We start from the raw sequence: 19,667 nt of genomic DNA on the forward strand, positions 1-19,667 counted from the left end.
AATTCAATGGTCACCTCACTGTCAGAACCCCACATTGATTAAACGTCATCAAAAAGCATGTTGTTTCAATGTTGTATTTGTGTTGTAGAATTTTGGTTGGGAAATGACCAAATTTCAATGGTCAAATCATCAGCAGAACCAAACATTGATCAACCATCGTCAAAGAGAATGTTGTTGCAACATTGTATTTGTGTTGTAGAATTATGGTTGGAAAATGACCAAAATTCAACGGTTGAATCAACGTCAGAACCCAACATTGATTAAACGAAGTCAAAAAAATATTGTTCCAACATTAAGTTTTAACTTGAACACTTTAATGACTGAGAGCCTTTTGGATCCCGGGGACAATTAACATTCACCAACATTGAGGAGAGCCTTAATGGTTACAATATGTATTGTATTGGTTTTCAAAATGAAAAATATCAAAATGGCACCCGCATGCTTTCATTTGTCAGTGTGTGGCCCTCAGTGTAAAAAGGTTGCACCTCCCTGTTAGGCCATGTGATTGAACACTCCATGTGTACCATACGGGATGTTGACTGGGACTTCTGCTCTGCCCAGTTCAGTGAAGGTCTTGGCATCCAGAACGAGAAGAAATGTACTTTTGTCCTGGAAAGACGACCACAGGGCGTTAGTGTTTGTCTTGCAGTGTACAGTTCCGTATAGCAGAGATCGACCGATAGGATCTTTTTTCAGGGCCCATACCGATACCGATTATTAGTAGTCAAGGAGGCCGATAACAGGTATTTGGAGCCAATATTAAATATTAATATTAAAAGTTTTTTAGGCATGAGTAGTGTACGTCAGTGAACAGCTGGACAAGGCTTTAACGTAGCACTAGTGTGGAAAAACAAGTTGACTTTTCACACCCAATAAACCAGATCCAATTCTGTTTACAATCCGCAAAGTATGTGAAAATACCGTCTAAACATCACAAAATGACACACGTTCAGAGGCTGTTTGACTTTGACATCCCCAAAGATGGCAAAAAAGACACAAAAAGTCGCTAGTTGTGGCAATTTTTTCTAAACCCTTTGTGAGGATTGTGATTGATTCTTCATCTATATATACACACACACACACATATATATATATATATATATATATATATATATATATATATATATATATATATATATATGTATATATATATATATATATATATATATATATACAGTATATACATATATATACATACAGTATATACATATAAACATATATAATATATATATACATACATATATATACACATACATATCTATATATACACACATATATATGTGTGTATATATGTATATATATATATATACACACACACACATATATATATACAGTATATAAATGTATACTGTATATACATATAAACATATAATATATATATATATATATACATACATATATATACACATATACATACATATCTATATATACACACATATATATGTGTGTATATATGTATATGTATGTATACACACACATATATATATATATATATATATATATATATATATATATATATATATATATAAACATGTATACTTATACATGTATATATTGTTTACTTTCATGACGACCTTCTTAAAAATGTGTAATCGATCAAAAATATCAAGCAGCTAAAATGCGGCAAACATTGACAAGTGTGGAGAGAGTGTCTTACATTTTTCCCATCATGCACTCTAATGGATTTTAATGGGTGTCATTTTGAATTTTGCATGGTGCTTGGACGTTTTTTTTAAGAATATCCACACAGTTCAGGGAGCAGGTTGTGTTGTGTGTGAGCATGTGTGTTGACTTTTATGTTAGTTGCTCCTTTTTCTTTTGCACCATGACTAGGAAAGGTTGTTTGGCTTGAGTCATATAAGTAAATGCTGTGCAAAAATTTCTAAGTACTTTCAAAGGACCCTGATCTGATTTAATTACATCGTCCACAAAAATGCAGCACATTTGTAGCATAAAGAGATCACCTGGTGTTTAAGATTAATTTGAAAGCACTTTGCAATGCAATGTTTTAAAAAACTCATCACAGCTCGTGGGCCAATTTGAAGACGCTGGCGGGCCATAGTTTGGACACCCCTGCTATAGCTTCACAACAAAGCTACGTCTGTTGAGCACTCGGCTTCTAAAACGTATTACTCTTTGTGTTCAGGCTAAAAAATAAAAGTTTCTGGATCATAATTTTCCCCAAAGTAATCGTTCTTGGTCTGCTTGGTCAGTATTGTTGTTGATGGGGAAGGGATCTGTGGTTCCTCCTCTACATTACGGATCACATCACTAGTTCGCTCATTATCTTCTCAAATTGGCTCGGGATGTACTATTTAAACTATTTACACTATTTTCTATTAACTCACAAACTTTCTAAGTCTTTTGGTGTCATAAATCCGATCTATATGATAATAGCTTCAATAAAGAGGCAACTTGTTTTTCCACTTTACTGCTACTTTAAATTGTTTTTTTAAACTTTTTTTTTTTTTTAGGAAATGCCGGACTAGAAATGGTTAATGCTGTGCTAATGTTGTGGTTAATTTAGCACCAAAAACACCTTTATAATGTTTGTCTAAGAGGAGCATCAACATTTGCATTTCAAAATATGGGAAATCGCCAGGATGCCTGCTCCTCTTCTCTTAACGTAAATTTCGGACTATAAACCACTACTTTTTTTCCTACACTTTGTACCCTGCGGCTTACAAAACAGTGCGGCTAATTCATGGATTTTTCTTTGCTGACGGCCATAATGCAAATACAGTAGTTAAATAAAAAATTAAATTAAAAAAACAAGGAAACACACTGAAAGGGTGTTATTGTTTGTGCTACAGCGCCCTCTTTTCTCTTTCCATGTCATGCTTGCAACCAGAAGTAGAAGTGTCGTTTCGTCTTCTAATCGTCCATAGCGTTTCTACTCACATGGATTCTTCATTCATCCCTCCAAGCAATGTTTGTATGTTTTTACAATATAACTAAAACTGTTTATACTTACCAAACCGTCCCATGTGTGATGTCTGTAGGAGTGTTTTCATGCATATTTGTACGGGTTATCATCTGTATTCAAGCTAGCGCCGTGAGCATTTTCTAGTATGCTAACACGTTTACGAGTGTCTGTGTTAGTAAAATAAACTTACAATGGCATTCTTTTTGTATTGTTTCAAATTCCTCATTAAATTCACCAAAACGTCACCGTGGAGTTATTGAGTCTGTTTAGCGGATTGGAGAGCTAGCTTCCACAGCTAGTAGGTCCATAACGATTATTTCTGTTTTGTTTGACCAGCCGTTTTACTGCCGTGTTACAGACAGCGTTTGGAAACAATTAAGGTATGTAAATAAACATTTAATGTTTACTATTATTCTTTCTGTGTAAACAACTGTGCTTATAGTCTGGTGTGGCTAATATAAGGACATTTTTTTTAATTGTTTTTAAAATTTACTACTTCACAAATGTTTTATTTTATTTTATCATACGTATGGATATATTACTAATATATACATATATATATACGTGAATGTGTATATATATATATATATATATATATATATATATATATATATATATATATATATATATATATATATATATATGTTAACACTTTAGTATGGGGGAACACATATTCACAATTAATTAGTAGCTTATTAACATGCAAATTAGTAACATATTGGCTCTTAATTAGTCATTATTAAGTACTTATTAATGCCTTATTCTGCATGGCCTTATTATACAGCCAGTAAGCCATTAACTAAGAGTCTTCCCTCAATAACCTCAGAATTATTGCTTATTAGTGACCCTAACCTTAACCCTTATATGTTCTTCTAGTGTCCAAATAACTCTAAATTAAAGGCTTACTGAAATGAATTTTTTTTATTCAAACGGGGATAGCAGATCCATTCTATGTGTCATACTTGATCATTTCGCGATATTGCCATATTTTTGCTGAAAGGATTTAGTATAGAACAACGACGATAAAGTTCGCAACTTTTGGTCTCTGATTAAAAAAAGCCTTGCCCCTACCGGAAGTAGCGTGACGTTGTCAGTTGTTCGCCTCCTCATATTTTCTTATTGTTTTCAACGCAGCTAGAGCGATTCGGACCGAGAAAGCGACGATTACCCCATTAATTTGAGTGAGGATGAAAGATTCGTGGATGAGGAACGTTAGAGTGACGGACTATGCAGTGCAAGACATATGTTTTTTCGCTCTGACCGTAACTAAGGTACAAGCTGGCTCATTGGATTCCACACTCTCTCCTTTTTCTATTGTGGATCACGGATTTGTATTTCAAACCACCTCGGATACTATATCCTCTTGAAAATGAGAGTCCAGAACGCGAAATGGACATTCACAGTGACTTTTATCTCCACGACAATACATCGGCGAAGCTCTTTAGCTACTGAGCTAACGTGATAGCATCTGGCTCAAATGTAGATAGAAACGACAGAAATAAATCCCTGACTGGAAGGATAGACAGAAGATCAACAATACTATTAAACCATGGACATGTAAATACACGGTTAATAATTCTCAGCCTGGCAAAGCTTAACAATGCTGTTGCTAACGACGCTGAAGCTAACTTAGCAACCGGACCTCACAGAGCTATGATAAAAACATTAGCGCTCCACCTACGCCAGCCAGCCCTCATCTGCTCATCAACACCCGTGCTCACCTGCGTTCCAGCGATCGACGGCGCGACGAAGGACTTCACCCGATCACAGATGCGGTTGGCGGCTAGCGTTGGCTAGAGCGTCTGCTATCCAAGTAAGTCCTCCTGGTTGTGTTGCTGCAGCCAGCCGCTAATACACCGATCCCACCTACAACTTTCTTCTTTGCGGTCTCCATTGTTCATTAAACAAATTGCAAAAGATTCACCAACGCAAATGTCCAGAATACTGTGGAATTATGAAATGAAAACAGAGCTTTTTGTATTGGCCTCAATGGGGGAGCCATACCTCTGTTCTACTGGCTACGTCACGCGCATACATCATCATCCAAAGGCGTTTTCAACCAGAAGTTTAGCGGGAAATTTAAAATTGCACTTTATAAGTTAACCCGGCCGTATTGGCATGTGTTGCAATGTTAAGATTTCATCATTGATATATAAACTATCAGACTGCGTGGTCGGTAGTAGTGGGTTTCAGTAGGCCTTTAAGTCTTTGTTACTTTAATAAGCAACTAATTAATGGTGACTATGTTCCCCATACTAAAGTGTTACCATATATATATTCATATACATATTCATAAATATATACACATTCATAGTATTTGCTGATGTAGTTTTGTTGTAGTTGCAAAAGCACAGCAAGGCTTCGAGTGACCCCACAGTTTATGTTTCTTTCCTGCAGATGAAAACTTACTTCTCGGGGTGTAATGATGACTGACAACACGACTCCATCATCTTCCTCCGTGGCCTCGGGCGAAGCAACAAAGACAGGCTCAGACGGGAACAAGCCGGGATACCGCCACACCTAAACAGGAAATATGGCATGCAAATGTGCTCCACATCAAAAACAAAAAGAGCCAAAAAGTCATAGTCTGCTACTTTCCATTAATACACACTAAAGCACACAAACAACATTTGAAAATGGACGTGCATTCTGCCTGCATGGTAAATTTTAGCATATAAAAAAAACTGATTTATTTCAGAAACACCGCCCATTTATCTCATATACATTTGACCGGATCTACCAGAGGTTTGCATGTATTAAAACACACGCAAACTTGATAGCGAAGTGAAAGATTGCGTCTCCTAAAAGAGCAAATTAACGAGCATAATCAATTTAGCGTGTCTGTCTTCATGTCCGTGCACAATATATGACCATTATCAGAACTACTGGGAGCGGGAGATGCACATATAATTCTTTGGCACTCGCATTGTGATTTATCAAGACCGAAACTGTTCTGCGGCCACTGTTTCGCACGTTTGAAATGTCACTGCAAACTGGCACAGTTACGCACAAATGGCTGCGAGAAAGGGGGCGATCGAGAGAGGGAATATTCCGTCTGGTGCGTGTCAACATGTTTGGACTGTCGGAAATAACAAAAATACATCTATAGCTGCAGGCTTTGACTAAAGATGCTGATTAAAACAAAGGGTTCAACTCCTATAGCAGGGGTGTTAAAGGTACAGGTACTGAATCAGGCCCGCCAGCAGGTTCCATCCGGCACGCGAGATGAGTTTGCTAAGTATAAAAATTACACAAACATGTTTTGGAATGAAATAAACTGCTGTTCTAAATGTGTCCACTGGATGTCGCCATAGCAATTATTTGTGTCCCCTGCAGTGAAAGCACGCATGACTTCAGAGGGGGCTGAGCGATGTTGGGGTAGAGGCTTATTAGTGAAAGTATACAGAATGATAATCTGTGCATTCCTTGTTGCACTTATGACTGGGGACACATTTGCTGGGCGCACATAAATATGCTGTAATACAGTAATATGTATCGTCTTCTTACTTCACATGTGATTCATGAAAAGAGTCCAAATTCACAAGTTTAATTGTAAACGATGCTACATATGTACAGAATAAACCACATGGTGTTAGTACATCAGTTGAAGAAAATAAGTAAATTATATTAATAACATCCTGTACTTTGATTTTGATAGTATTATTCATTTCATAAGAATGAACACCAATGGGAGCATTTTATAACTCTGCCAGACTCAATTCCACCTAGTTGACTGATGAATATTATCAATTCATTTATTCAGAAAGTATAAATAAGCTGAAGAAACAAGTGCATGTCAGAAAACCAACACATTTAGCTGAACTGCACCAATTTTGTCAAGAGGAGTGGTCAAAAATTCAACCAGAAGCTTGTGGATGGCTACCAAAAAATGCCTTATTGCAGTGAAACTTGCCAAGGAACATGTAACCAAATATTAACATTGCTGTATGTATACTTTTGACCCAGCAGATTTGGTCACATTTTCAGTAGACCCATAATAAATTCATAAAAGAACCAAACTTCATGAATGTTTTTTGTGACCAACAAGTATGTGCTCCAATCACTCTATCACAAAAAAATTAGAGTTGTAGAAATTATTGGAAACTCAAGACAGCCATGACATTATGTTCTTTACACATGTATGTAAACTTTTGACCACAACCACTACAGAATATTTATGTGTAATTAACTTATTTAACAACGTATATATCTGCGGTTTATAGTCCGGTGCGGCTAATATATGGAAACATTTGGGTTTTCTTCTAAAATGTAATGGGTGCGTCTTATATACCGGTGCGCTCTATAGTCCGGAAAATACGGCGTTCATGTTCAAACCTGCCATCTAAAATGTGCCTTGAACTAAGTCTGACTCCCTTTCAGCAAAGTCAGGACTGCGCGAGTCTCCTTCAGTTACCTTGAGCTCTTTGGTGTGCACGTCCATCTTGAGCAGGGAGTCACTGAAGACGTGTCCAAAGCCACAGGAGTAGAAATAGCGGTAGGGTCGAGCATTGCAGCGCTCGTAGTTGATCTGGGGGAACTCCAGGCCGCCGTACTGCAGCAGCTGGTCGTCGTGAAGATCCTCGTGGGTCAGAAAAACCTGCACAAGTTTGTCACCTTTATAGTCCACCGAAAATGCACCGTAGTGGAACTGTACCCATTTGCTGTTTTCACATTTAGATGGCTTGAAGTGGATTTATATAGTGCATTTTTCTAGAGACCCAATGCACCTCATACTGAGAACCCATCATTCATTCAGTCAACAGCCTGTCCAACCACCATTAAACATTTATACACCATTGTGGGCTGCACTGGTCTTGCCCAAAGACACAAGAGTAGGGAGCGAGGTCTGAACCACCATTCTCCGGTTAATGGACGGTCTGGTCTGTCCACGGATGGGTACCGAATTCAGTACTTTTTTGGCACCGATTCACATAAAATCCAACGGTGTCATGTTACGGTACTTGGGTTACACGTGACGCCACGCTCGGTTGCCGACTTTGGCACTTCACTCCAGCAGCACTGAGAGCGGACTCAGCCAAACTACCCCTAGGTCATTTTGAAATCTTCAATGCCAACAAAGAAATTGACTCAAAAAACGCACCAGTGAAGTAAGGCTTTGGCTTTGCTATTGACATGCTACTGATTAGCATTAGCGATTTTACATGGCGATTCCAACTCCTAAAGTGAAGTAAATTATACTAATATAGTTCTTTTTTTCTCAAGACTTAAAGCGCTTTACAGAGTGAAACCCATTAAGCTACATTTAAGCCAATGTGGGTGGCACTGGCAGCAAGGATAAAGTGTCTTGCCCAAGGACACAACGGCAGTGACTGGGATGGCCGCACACAACACCTCCAAATGTGTTAATGAAAACTACAACGAAGATGCACGGTGCAATCAAACAGCTGGTGTGTAAAAGGTACAATACTTAGAGTATTAACACTTTTTAGGGCGAAACAAAATACAAAAAAACCACCATAAACTACTGCCATAAAATGTCTTGTACTTGCAACTGTATAGATAGATAATAGATAAGAAATAAGAAATAATAAAACAAGATACAACAACTGGACAGCAGTTATTATAATCAGCTCATTTTTTAAATGTTGCAATAATAAAAAACTGATTTACTTATCAAAAACAATTCGTGCGGAGACGGAAGTCTGGGCTTCTCTGCTTAGGCTGTTGCCCCCGCGACCTGACTTTGGATAAGTGGGAGAAGATGGGTGGATGGAAAACATACACAAAGGCGCAAAAATTTGGTACAGTTGATTGGTGTCGATTCTCAAGTACCGGGATTTGGTACCGTATCGTTCAGATGTAAACGGTACCCATCCCGAGTCTGTACTAACTCCTGAGACCTAGCTGGCCCAGATGTTGCACACAGACACTCAAATACCGTACGGGACAATTTCTCAAGAAAAAACTGTTACTTCTTTCAGAGGGTCTCTGTGCCACTGGTGCGTGTGTGAGCGACAGGAAGAAAAGCTCTGACTCGCCTTTTTGGTGCCATCTTGTAGACTCTAAATGTATTTCACCCATATATTTCTAGGGATATGGCCTCTTGTATTTGGGCCTATATTTATGTTATTACTTTTTTGGTCTTAAGGAATGAAATGTGCTAACATAGTGTAGAAACTAACAGTGGTCAGCAACTGAATGAATGCCCTAAAACACAAAGTATTAGAGACAAACAAAACAAAAATCTTAAAATTACCTGAAAATTGTAACAACAAGAAGTCTATTATTTTTTAGAATACATTTTTTTTGCAATATTTCGAAAAAAACAACAACATTAAAATTAATGCTAGCACAACAATGTGTCCACCAATATTATAGACCACTAAAAGGTTGGTGATTCACGGTTGCTAAGGCAATGACTGGAATACTCCTACACTAAACTAGGGCTTATTTTCGGTTACAACCCCCCCAGAAAATAAAAAAAAATGTCCCAGTCTGCGTCGCGACTATAAATAGTATTATTTGTCTATAAAATTGCTGAAAGTACACCTCTGCATAACATTGTATTCTTATTAACATTAAAGAAAACTATAAAGACAAAACTAGAAAATTCCCGCGGACATTTTGATGGGCCTGCTGTCTGTTCCCTGGACCTCTGGCCGGGGCTCGCAGGAAGCCGCCGTACTGTGAAGATGGTGCCGAGTGTCAGAATCCGTCAGTTTTAGGTGTAACTGTACAAAATGAGCTACAGAGCTAGCCTGCGTACCCATTCATTTGGCCCATTTTTTGTTTATTCGTGAATAGCGTCGCCATGGTAACACGAAATGTTCCCAACTTCAAATACGCCCATCGGCGAGAACGAGACCTTTCCGACGGTATAACTTATGTGGGGGTTAGTTGTCTGGTTCGCTCGTATTAGACAAAAGGTGCGTACCCATTCAATTGGCCCATTTTTTTTTTGTTCTGGAATAGCGTTGCCTTGGTAACACAAAATGTTCCCAATTTAGATTCCCGCCATTGGCACGAACGAGACCTTTCCGATGGTATAACATATGTGGGGGTTCGTTGGCCGGTTAGTCTCGTCGTAGACGTAAGAGAAACGTGCAGAACAAGAATAATAATAAAGTTTGAAGTATGAGCAATAATAATATGGGCTGCTTGCATTGCAGCAGGCCCATAATAAATACAAATCAAGTTACAACAAAGAATAACTTAATTAGTAATGTTGTTTTAAAGTGCCTCAATTTGCCTAAATTTAAAAAAGGTTTTATTTTAATTAAAAAATATTAAAACATTTTGACGGTCTTGAGCCATTTTAAACTGAAAATTAAAATTAAATAAACTAAATGAATAATAATACATTCTAATTGATGAGCAACATTAACTCTGGAGTAGTGATGTGTGGATGTATACTGAAATATCGATATCGTTGATACCAGATCTTTATGCTAAAATATCGATACTTGTAATATCCAAATTTTTTGCCCCAAAGGCCGCATAGTGAAAAGTCAAAGTATGCGGGGCCATATTGTTATTTTTAAATTTTTTAAAAATACTAAAAATTTATTTTTTGTCAGCTTTGTATTATTGGTGACTAAGTATATTATTATTGATTATTAGTTAGAACATTTAATCTTTTTCTCATTACATATCATTTTGGCTCTTTTTCTTACATGTTTACTGTTGTTTTTTCCCATGTAAGAATATAATAAAAATATTAATATCACGATTATGTTACTGCATAACCTAGTGTGTCAAAAATTGTGACTGTACAAAAATATAAATTCTCAGTCACACATTTAACAGTGTTTTTTTTTTGGTTGTTTTTTCAAATTAAATAATTCATAAGTTAGTACTGTTTTATTTTTTAAATAACGAACTAAACTTTGTTTATAGTTAAAGTTGTTGTTTTATTTTGAGAGTTTCTAGTTTTTCCACCAGGGGGCGAATCTGAAAAGTTAAGTATGGGGGAGCAATATTGATATATATATATGTATATATATATATATATATATATATATATATATATATATATATATATATATATATATATATATATATATATATATATATATATATATGTATATATATATATATATATATATATATATATATATATATATATATATATATATATATATATATATATATATATATTTTTTTTTTTTTTTTTAATTGCTAAAAACAGATATAGATATTTCAAGACAAAACGTTGTGATATAGGTGACTAAGTATCTTATTATTATTGCTTAAAAAATGTCAGCATTTGTTTTCATTTTTTTCCTCTTTTTTCTTACATTTGTATTGTTGATTTGTTTGTATTCGAAAATACACAACAGCTCAAAATATAAAACACTTGAACTTACAAAATCGAAATATTGCAACAATTTGTACTGACTTTTAGTAGACATCAAAACGAGGAAGTCAAAGCCGGATTTGAAGCATGATACTGATAAAGCATGCTCCCGGGGAAAACTAATTTCATATATGGAACTCTAGTCATTGATAATCATGAAAAGACTTGTGCAAAGGAATCCTCATCAAAGTGAATAATCACAAAGCGTGTGTAGTTATGGTCTGTATCGATCGTAATCAAAGACCCTCCCCCGAACATGCCGTGACGTGTGATGCAGAGTTAATCACATCATTATACGCGTATCATACCTCTCCAGACGGGGTCTTCTTGGCCGTAGCTTTATAGTCTGGCAGGGTCACCAGATTCTGGTCCAGAGGGGTTTGTTGGTCAACATTCAAAGGGAGGACGTATCTTCTCGGCAGGTTTCTGCACAGGGAGTTGTAAAACTGACGGAGGAAACCACAAAGGTGTAGAGACAAGTGAATATGATACATATTAATTCATAATTCATGCATTTTTAACACAGGTGTCAAACTCAAGGCCCGGGAGCCATATTTGGCCAGCCGCTTCATTTTATGTGGCCCGCAAAAACCCGGAATTAAAAAAAATACACACATACTGTATTCTAAACTTGATCTAATATTGCAACAAATATTATACTATCAAACATTCCAAACTTTTCTTTTGTTAAAATGGAAATAAATCCTTAAAAAGCAGCTTGACTCATTATTCTTAAGCAATTTATCCATCAAAATGAGAGCTAAACTACTTTTAGGCAATGTTGCAATTTTTAAAGCTAACACAGAAATCGACTTTAAAAAAACGCTCCAAAGTAGGTAAAGTAAGGCTCCACTTTTCCAAAAATGTGCTAGCTTGATGCTAATATACATTGGCTTTGCCATTGACATGCTACTGATTAGCATTAACGATTTTACATTTACTTCAAATTTGGTAATTAAAACTAAAACCAAAATGCACGTTACAATCAAACAGCTGGTGCGAAATAAGTACAGTAATTACAGTATTAACACGTTTTAGGGCGCAACAGGCAGCAATGACCAACACACCATGAACTATGCACTACTGCCATCTAATGTCTTGGACTTGCAACTGCAATTGTAACTTAATGTCATACTTGCAAATGATTAGATGATAGTCAAACAGCAGTTATTAATTATTTCCAAAAATAATTAATATTTACTGCGATGAGGTGGCGACTTGTCCAGGGTGTACCCCGCCTACCGCCCGAATGCACCTGGGATAAACTCCAGCACCCCCCGTGACCCAGAAAGGGACAAGCGGGAGAAAATGGATGGATGGCTGGGCTCTAAAGTAAGTAAAGTAGGGCTCCACTTTTCCAAAAATACGCTAGCTTGATGCTAATATACATTGGCTTTGCCATTAACATGCTACTGATTAGCATCAGCGATTTTACATGGCGATTTCAGCAACTCCAGATTTTGTCATGAAAAGTAAAACCAAAATGCATGTTACAATCAAACTGGTGCGAAATAAGTACAGTAATTACAGTATCAACACTTTTTAGAGCGCAACAGACAGCAATGACCAACACACCATGAACTGTGCACTACTGCCATCTAATGTCTTGGACTTGCAACCGCAATTGTAACTTAATGTCATACTTGCAAATGATTAGATGATAGTAAAACAGCAGTTATTATAATCATCCCATTTATAATTATTGCAATAACGACTAATTGTTTCCAACATTAATTAATATTTACTGCGATGGGGTGGCGACTTGTCCAGGGTGTACCCCGCCTACCGCCCGAATGCACCTGGGATAGGCTCCAGCACCCCCCGCAACCCCGAAAGGGACAAGCGGTAGAAAATGGATGAATGGATGGGCTCCAACGTAAGTAAAGTAAGGCTCCACTTTTCCAAATATGCGCTAGCTTGATGCTAATATACATTGGCTTTGCCATTGACATGCTACTGATTGGCATTAGCAATTTTACATGGCGATTTCAACACCTCCAAATTTTGTCATGAAAACTAAAACCAAAATGCAAGTTACAATCAAACAGCTGGTGCAAAATAAGTACAGTAATTACAGTATCAACACTTTTTAGGGTGCAACAGGCAGCAATGACCAACACACCATGAACTGTGCACTGCTGCCATCTAATGTCTTGGACTTGCAACCGCAATTGTAACTTAATGTCATACTTGCAAATGATTAGATGATAGTAAAACAGCAGTTATTATAATCATCCCATTTGTAATTATTGCGATAACGACTAATTATTTCCAAAAATAATTAATATTTACTGCGATGAGGTTGCGACTTGTCCAGGGTGTACCCCGCCTACCGCCTGAATGCACCTGGGATAGGCTCCAGCACCCCCGCAACCACGAAAGGGGCAAACAGTAGAAAATGGATGGATGGATGGATGGATGGATGGATGGGCGCCAACGTAAGTAAAGTAAGGCTCCACTGTTACAAAAATACACTAGCTTGATGCTAATATACATTGGCTTTTTTATTGACATGCTACTGATTAGCATTAGCGATTTTACATGGCGATTTCAACACCTCCAAATTTGGTCATGAAAACTAAAACCAAAATGCATGTTACAATCAAACAACTGGTGCGAAATAAGTACAGTAATTACAGTATCAACACTTTTTAGGGTGCAACAGACAGCAATGACCAACACACCATGAACTATGCACTACTGCCATCTAATGTCTTGGACTTGCAACCGCAATTGTAACTTAATGTCATACTTGCAAATGATTAGATGATAGTAAAACAGCAGTTATTATAATCATCCCATTTGTAATTATTGCGATAACGACTAATTATTTCCAAAAATAATTAATATTTACTGCGATGAGGTTGCGACTTGTCCAGGGTGTACCCCGCCTACCGCCTGAATGCACCTGGGATAGGCTCCAGCACCCCCGCGACCCCGAAAGGGGCAAACAGTAGAAAATGGATGGATGGATGGATGGGCGCCAACGTAAGTAAAGTAAGGCTCCACTTTTCCAAAAATACACTAGCTTGATGCTAATATACATTGGCTTTTTTATTGACATGCTACTGATTAGCATTAGCGATTTTACATGGCGATTTCAACACCTCCAAATTTGGTCATGAAAACTAAAACCAAAATGCATGTTACAATCAAACAACTGGTGCGAAATAAGTACAGTAATTACAGTATCAACACTTTTTAGGGCGCAACAGGCAGCAATGACCAACACACCACGAACCATGCACTGCTGCCATCTAATGTCTTGGACTTGCAACTGCAATTTTGACTTAATGTCATACTTGCAAATGATTAGATGCTAGTAAAACAGCAGTTATTATAATCATCCCATTTGTAATTATTGCAATAACGACTAATTATTTCCAAAAATAATTAATATTTACTGCCATGAGGTGGCGACTTGTCCAGGGTGTACCCCGCCTACCGCCCGAATGGACCTGGGATAGGCTCCAGCACCCCCCGCAACCCCAAAAGGGACAAGCATTAGAAAATGGATGGATGGATGGATGGATGGGCTCCAACGTAAGTAAAGTAAGGCTCCACTTTTCCAAATATACACGAGTTTGATGCTAATATACATTGGCTTTGTTATTGACATGCTACTGATTAGCATTAGAGATTTTACATGGCGATTTCAACACCTCCAAATTTTGTCATGAAAAGGAAAACCAAAATCCACGTTACAATCAAACAGCTGGTGCAAAATAAGTACAGTAATTACAGTATCAACACTTTTTAGGGTGCAACAGACAGCAATGACCAACACACCATGAACTATGCACTACTGCCATCTAATGTCTTGGACTTGCAACTGCAATTGTAACTTAATGTCATACTTGCAAATGATTAGATGATAGTAAAACAGCAGTTATTATAATCATCCCATTTGTAATTATTGCAATAACGACTATTTATTTCCAAAAATCATTAATATTTATTAACACACACAGTAGGAATTCAAGTGTGAACGGTACCCATCCCTACACAAGACACATGACACACATTATTATTCGTATATATTTCACTTACCTTGTCCATTTCCTGTCCCGGGCCTCTGCGGAGGTTCTCCAGGGTGAAGTCTCCGATGACCTCGCCGTCATCGCCGCAGCACATGTCCATGACGAGGAAGCCGTCGTCCTCAAAGGCATTGATCTGATGCAGCGCGAACATGGGCGCCGCTCGGTACGTCACCGCACTCACCTGTCGAACACATTGTCCAACTTTGATTCAATGTCCATCCAAATGTCCCTCATTCAGCACACTGCAACATTTCGAACAGTTTGTATGATTGTGTGTGACGTGTTGACGGGTGACCTTTTCTCTGTTCCAGCATGACCGTAGTTAGAAGAGTGTGGTTTGGAAGAATTCGCAATGAACCCTCAACCTCAAGCCCGCTACACGTCTCTGGATGATGAGTCAGCAAGCCGCCTTTCAGGTTGTACGCCTTCAGATCTCACAATCGGATAATAATCCACAATACGGGAGCCCCTGGCATCCACACTTTGCCAGGGCTGTCCAAACTTTTTGACATTATATATATATATATATATATATATATATATATATATATATATATATATATATATATATATATATATATATATATATATATATATATATATATATATATACACATACACATATATAGCCTATACATTTATATATATATATATATATATATATATATATATATATATATATACATATATATATATATATATATACATATATATATATATATATATATATATATATATATATATATATATATATATATATATATATATATATATATATATATATATATATATATATATATATATATATATATATATATATATATATATATACATACACATACACATATATAGCCTATAAATTTATATGTGTATGTTAATATATACACAGCATATATTCCAGATCAATAATCAATAACGGAGCAGCATCTCCTCATCCGGAAACAACCACGTTTCCCGTGAAAAAACGTCCGACTCTAATAACCAAAGTTCCTTGGTTGAATAATAGAACTCACTACGCCGGTATGTTTTAGCGCTTTCATGGCGAGTTTACTGACAGATATAAGTAAGAACTTTACACTACTTTATATTAGAAATGGCAACAGCGGAGGATAAATGTCCAAGAAGAGAAACAGAAGAAGCTTATCGACTACGGTTCGGCGTGGACTATAAAGGCGGACGGGCACAATTTTTCAGGATTTATGCAGATCCCAAATACAGGTTAGCAGGTACCAGAAGGTAAGAACAGTTGGTTTTGCAAAATATTGCGAAACAAAACGCCAGATAATATGTCTTACCTTATACACACACCATAATAATACTCGTACAATATGTTTAATGCGCCGACAATCCTTCAAGCGGTGCGGCTTCATAGCTTACCAAAGTCGTACTAAAACATTTTGATAGATTCTTGAGCGCCGTGTGTGATTTTCTATATTTTCTATGGAACATTTAAAATGTTGGTGTTGTTTACTTAAGACCCGCCGTAGTGCAGTCTACACGTATCTCTTATGTTTGACTGCCATCTACTGGTCACACTTATTATTACACCATGTACCAAATAAAAGAGCTTCGAGGTGGGTAAGCTCAACCGGGCTATAAGGCGCACTGTCGAGTTTTGAGAAAAAAAAAAGATTTCAAGTGCGCCTTATAGTCTGGAAAATACGGTATACAGTATATATAATGAATATAATTGGATATTAAGTGTATGCGAAAGTTTGACTCCTCCCTTGTTTACTTCCGTGACAACCTCTTTTAAGTTTTGTAATCAATCAGAAATATCAAGCAGCTAAAATGCGCCAAATCATGGATAAGTGTGGAGAGAGTGTTTTGCATTTTTCCCATCATGCATTGCAAAGGGTTTTAATTGGTCTAATTTTGAATTATGTGTTGTGTTTGGACCTTTTTTTACACTGTCCACAAAGTTCAGTGAGCAGCTTGTGTTGCGTGTGACCGTGTGTGTTGACTTTTTTTGTGTTAGTTTATTTTGCGCCATGAGTGGGAAAGGTTGTTTGGATTGGGTCATAAATGCAAAAATGCGTGCAATTAATGGTTATTTACCTGATTTACTCACAGTGTCCACAAGATAGTGGCAGACATGCAGCAATTATGCTGCCATTAAAAAATTAAATTGGAGGCGCCCCGCAGGCCAGATTATTCATGATGTCTCATGGGCCTAATGAACATGCCGGCGGACCTCACTTGGCCCCCAGGCCAAGTGAGTGAATTGGACATATTACTTTGTAATATGTCCAATTCAGATTTTTTTTTTTGTCGTTCACGTTACAAAAAAAAAGTCTAATGTGAACACAGTCTGACCCGCATGCTGACATAACGTTATGACGTACATTATGGAAATAAACATGGCTCCAAGTCTAGTCGGTCTCAGTCCTGTCGCATTTGTGGCAATGTCAGAAATGTTGTGCGATCAAAGTCAACATTTTCTGAACTGAATTATTGCGTGTAGAAAATTAAGAAGGAAGAGGATAAGCATTTTGGCTCTCGCAGGTTGTGGGACATTTTGACGTCTTTCTCTAAGAGCGTGTGGGCGAGCAGTCGGAGACAGGAGTGCATTGACGTGAGTTCCTAAAACATTACTTTCACCTGTTTTCTTCTGATTTGTCAACTACCGTAATTTTTGTACTGTAAGGTGCATTCAAAGTCCTGTCAATTTCTCAATAATCGACAGTGCGCCTTACGGTATAACCCGGTGTGCCTTGTGTGTGAACGGTTTGTGGTTGTGATGACCTCGAACCAATTTTATTTTGTACATGGTGTAATGATAAGTGTGACCATTAGATGGCAGTCACACATAAAGGGATACGTTTGGATTGCAGGTTGACGCCCACTGTTCAATAAATGAGGCTAGCAAGTACCCGTGAGCAAGCAACACCAACACTTTGAGGCTTTATTGAGAATATAGAACATTACACATGGCGCTCAAAAATCTGTCAAAAAGTTTTAGTACGACTTTGGTAAGCTACAAAGTTGCACCGCTTGATGGATTGTCAGAGCATTATGGCTACCATAGTCAGACGTACTGTGCTTCAACATATGGGTATTATTATGGTGTGTGAAAAGGACCCCAAAATGGAGACATTATCTGCCGTTTTGTTTCGCTATTTTTTTGCAAAACCAACTTTTTTTACCTTTTGGTACCTGCTGATGTGTATTTGGGATCTCCATGAGTCCTGAAAATGTGCGCGCATCCGCCCTTGTTGTCCACGCCGTAGTCAATAAGCTCCTCCATTTTCGCTATCCTCTTATTGTTGGACATTCATCCTCCTCTGTTGCCATCCATCCACCCTTTTTCTACCGCTTGTCCCTTTCGGTGTCGCGGGGGGTGCTGGAGCCTATCACAGCTGCATTCGGGAGGAAGGCGGGGTACACCCTGGACTAGTGGCCACCTCATGGCACGGCCAACACAGATAGACAGACAACATTCACACATTAGGGCCAATTTAGTGTTGCCAATCAACCTATCCCCAGGTGCATGTCCCTGGAGGTGGGATGAAGCCAGACTACCCGGAGGGAACCCATGCAGTCACGGGGAGATCATGCAAACGCCACATAGAAAGACCCCAAGCCCGGGGATCGAACCCAGGACTTTCTTATAGTGAGGCACACCCATCACCCATTGTTGCCATTTCTAATATGAAGTAGCGTACAGTTCTAGCTTACATCTGTCAGTAGACTCGCTATGGAAGTGCTAAGAAAGCGGCTTGAAGATGGTCTGTAAAACATGATCTATGCAACATTTTCACAGAAGAACCACCATTACATGTTATGTAGACCACAAGGAAGTGTTTTAAATATAGAAAAATAAAATCATATGACCCCTTTAATGCGCCTTATAATCCGGTGCACCCTATTTTTTTGTCACATACGAAAGAGGCCTGGGTCAGAATAATGAGGGGTCGTTAGGGACATTATTCAGAATGACCTCTTACATACACTACTGAAATGCTCTCACATAAACAACTGAAATGTTTTTCTTTCACACACACTACTGAAACACTCTTGTACACTCTCATTCACACTACTGAAACGTCTATTTTGGCAAATATTAATGACAAGTACGGGGCAGCACGGTGGAACAGGGTCCGATGAAGAATTTCAGGTCCGAGAGCACTCCCTTCACAATTGAGATGCTTCGTGACTTGGATGGTTCGATCTTCATACGGGCCCAACTGATGTTCTCTTCCAGTTTTCTGACAAGCCTCTTGGTGCATGGGATGGTGGTGGTCAACGTTGTAATATCGTCCATGTAAGCTCTGAGTGGGGGGGAGGCGCTGCCCAGAGTCAACCCGCTGACCACCTACCACCCACTTTGAGGCACGGATGACGACCTCCATCGCCATCGTGAATGTCAGGGGTGAGATCCCGC

General features: G+C 37.9%; 1 protein-coding gene across 2 annotated transcripts in view; it reads right to left on the minus strand.

The window, feature by feature from the left end:
- Positions 1 to 330: 330 nt before the first annotated feature.
- The window catches only part of bco2l (beta-carotene 15, 15-dioxygenase 2, like), a 182,217-nt gene continuing 162,880 nt past the window's right edge, over positions 331 to 19,667 (minus strand). For both annotated transcript variants that reach the window (XM_062025453.1, XM_062025452.1), the window contains 5 exons: positions 15,294 to 15,464; positions 11,552 to 11,689; positions 7,341 to 7,523; positions 5,336 to 5,446; positions 331 to 609 (listed from right to left, as the gene is read on the minus strand). In XM_062025453.1, coding sequence (XP_061881437.1) covers positions 493 to 609; positions 5,336 to 5,446; positions 7,341 to 7,523; positions 11,552 to 11,689; positions 15,294 to 15,464 — 720 coding nt within the window. In that variant the 3' untranslated portion in view covers positions 331 to 492. The remainder of the gene's footprint in view (positions 610 to 5,335; positions 5,447 to 7,340; positions 7,524 to 11,551; positions 11,690 to 15,293; positions 15,465 to 19,667) is intronic.

This window comes from Entelurus aequoreus, linkage group LG17, assembly GCF_033978785.1.
Source record: "Entelurus aequoreus isolate RoL-2023_Sb linkage group LG17, RoL_Eaeq_v1.1, whole genome shotgun sequence".
NCBI lineage: Eukaryota > Metazoa > Chordata > Actinopteri > Syngnathiformes > Syngnathidae > Entelurus > Entelurus aequoreus.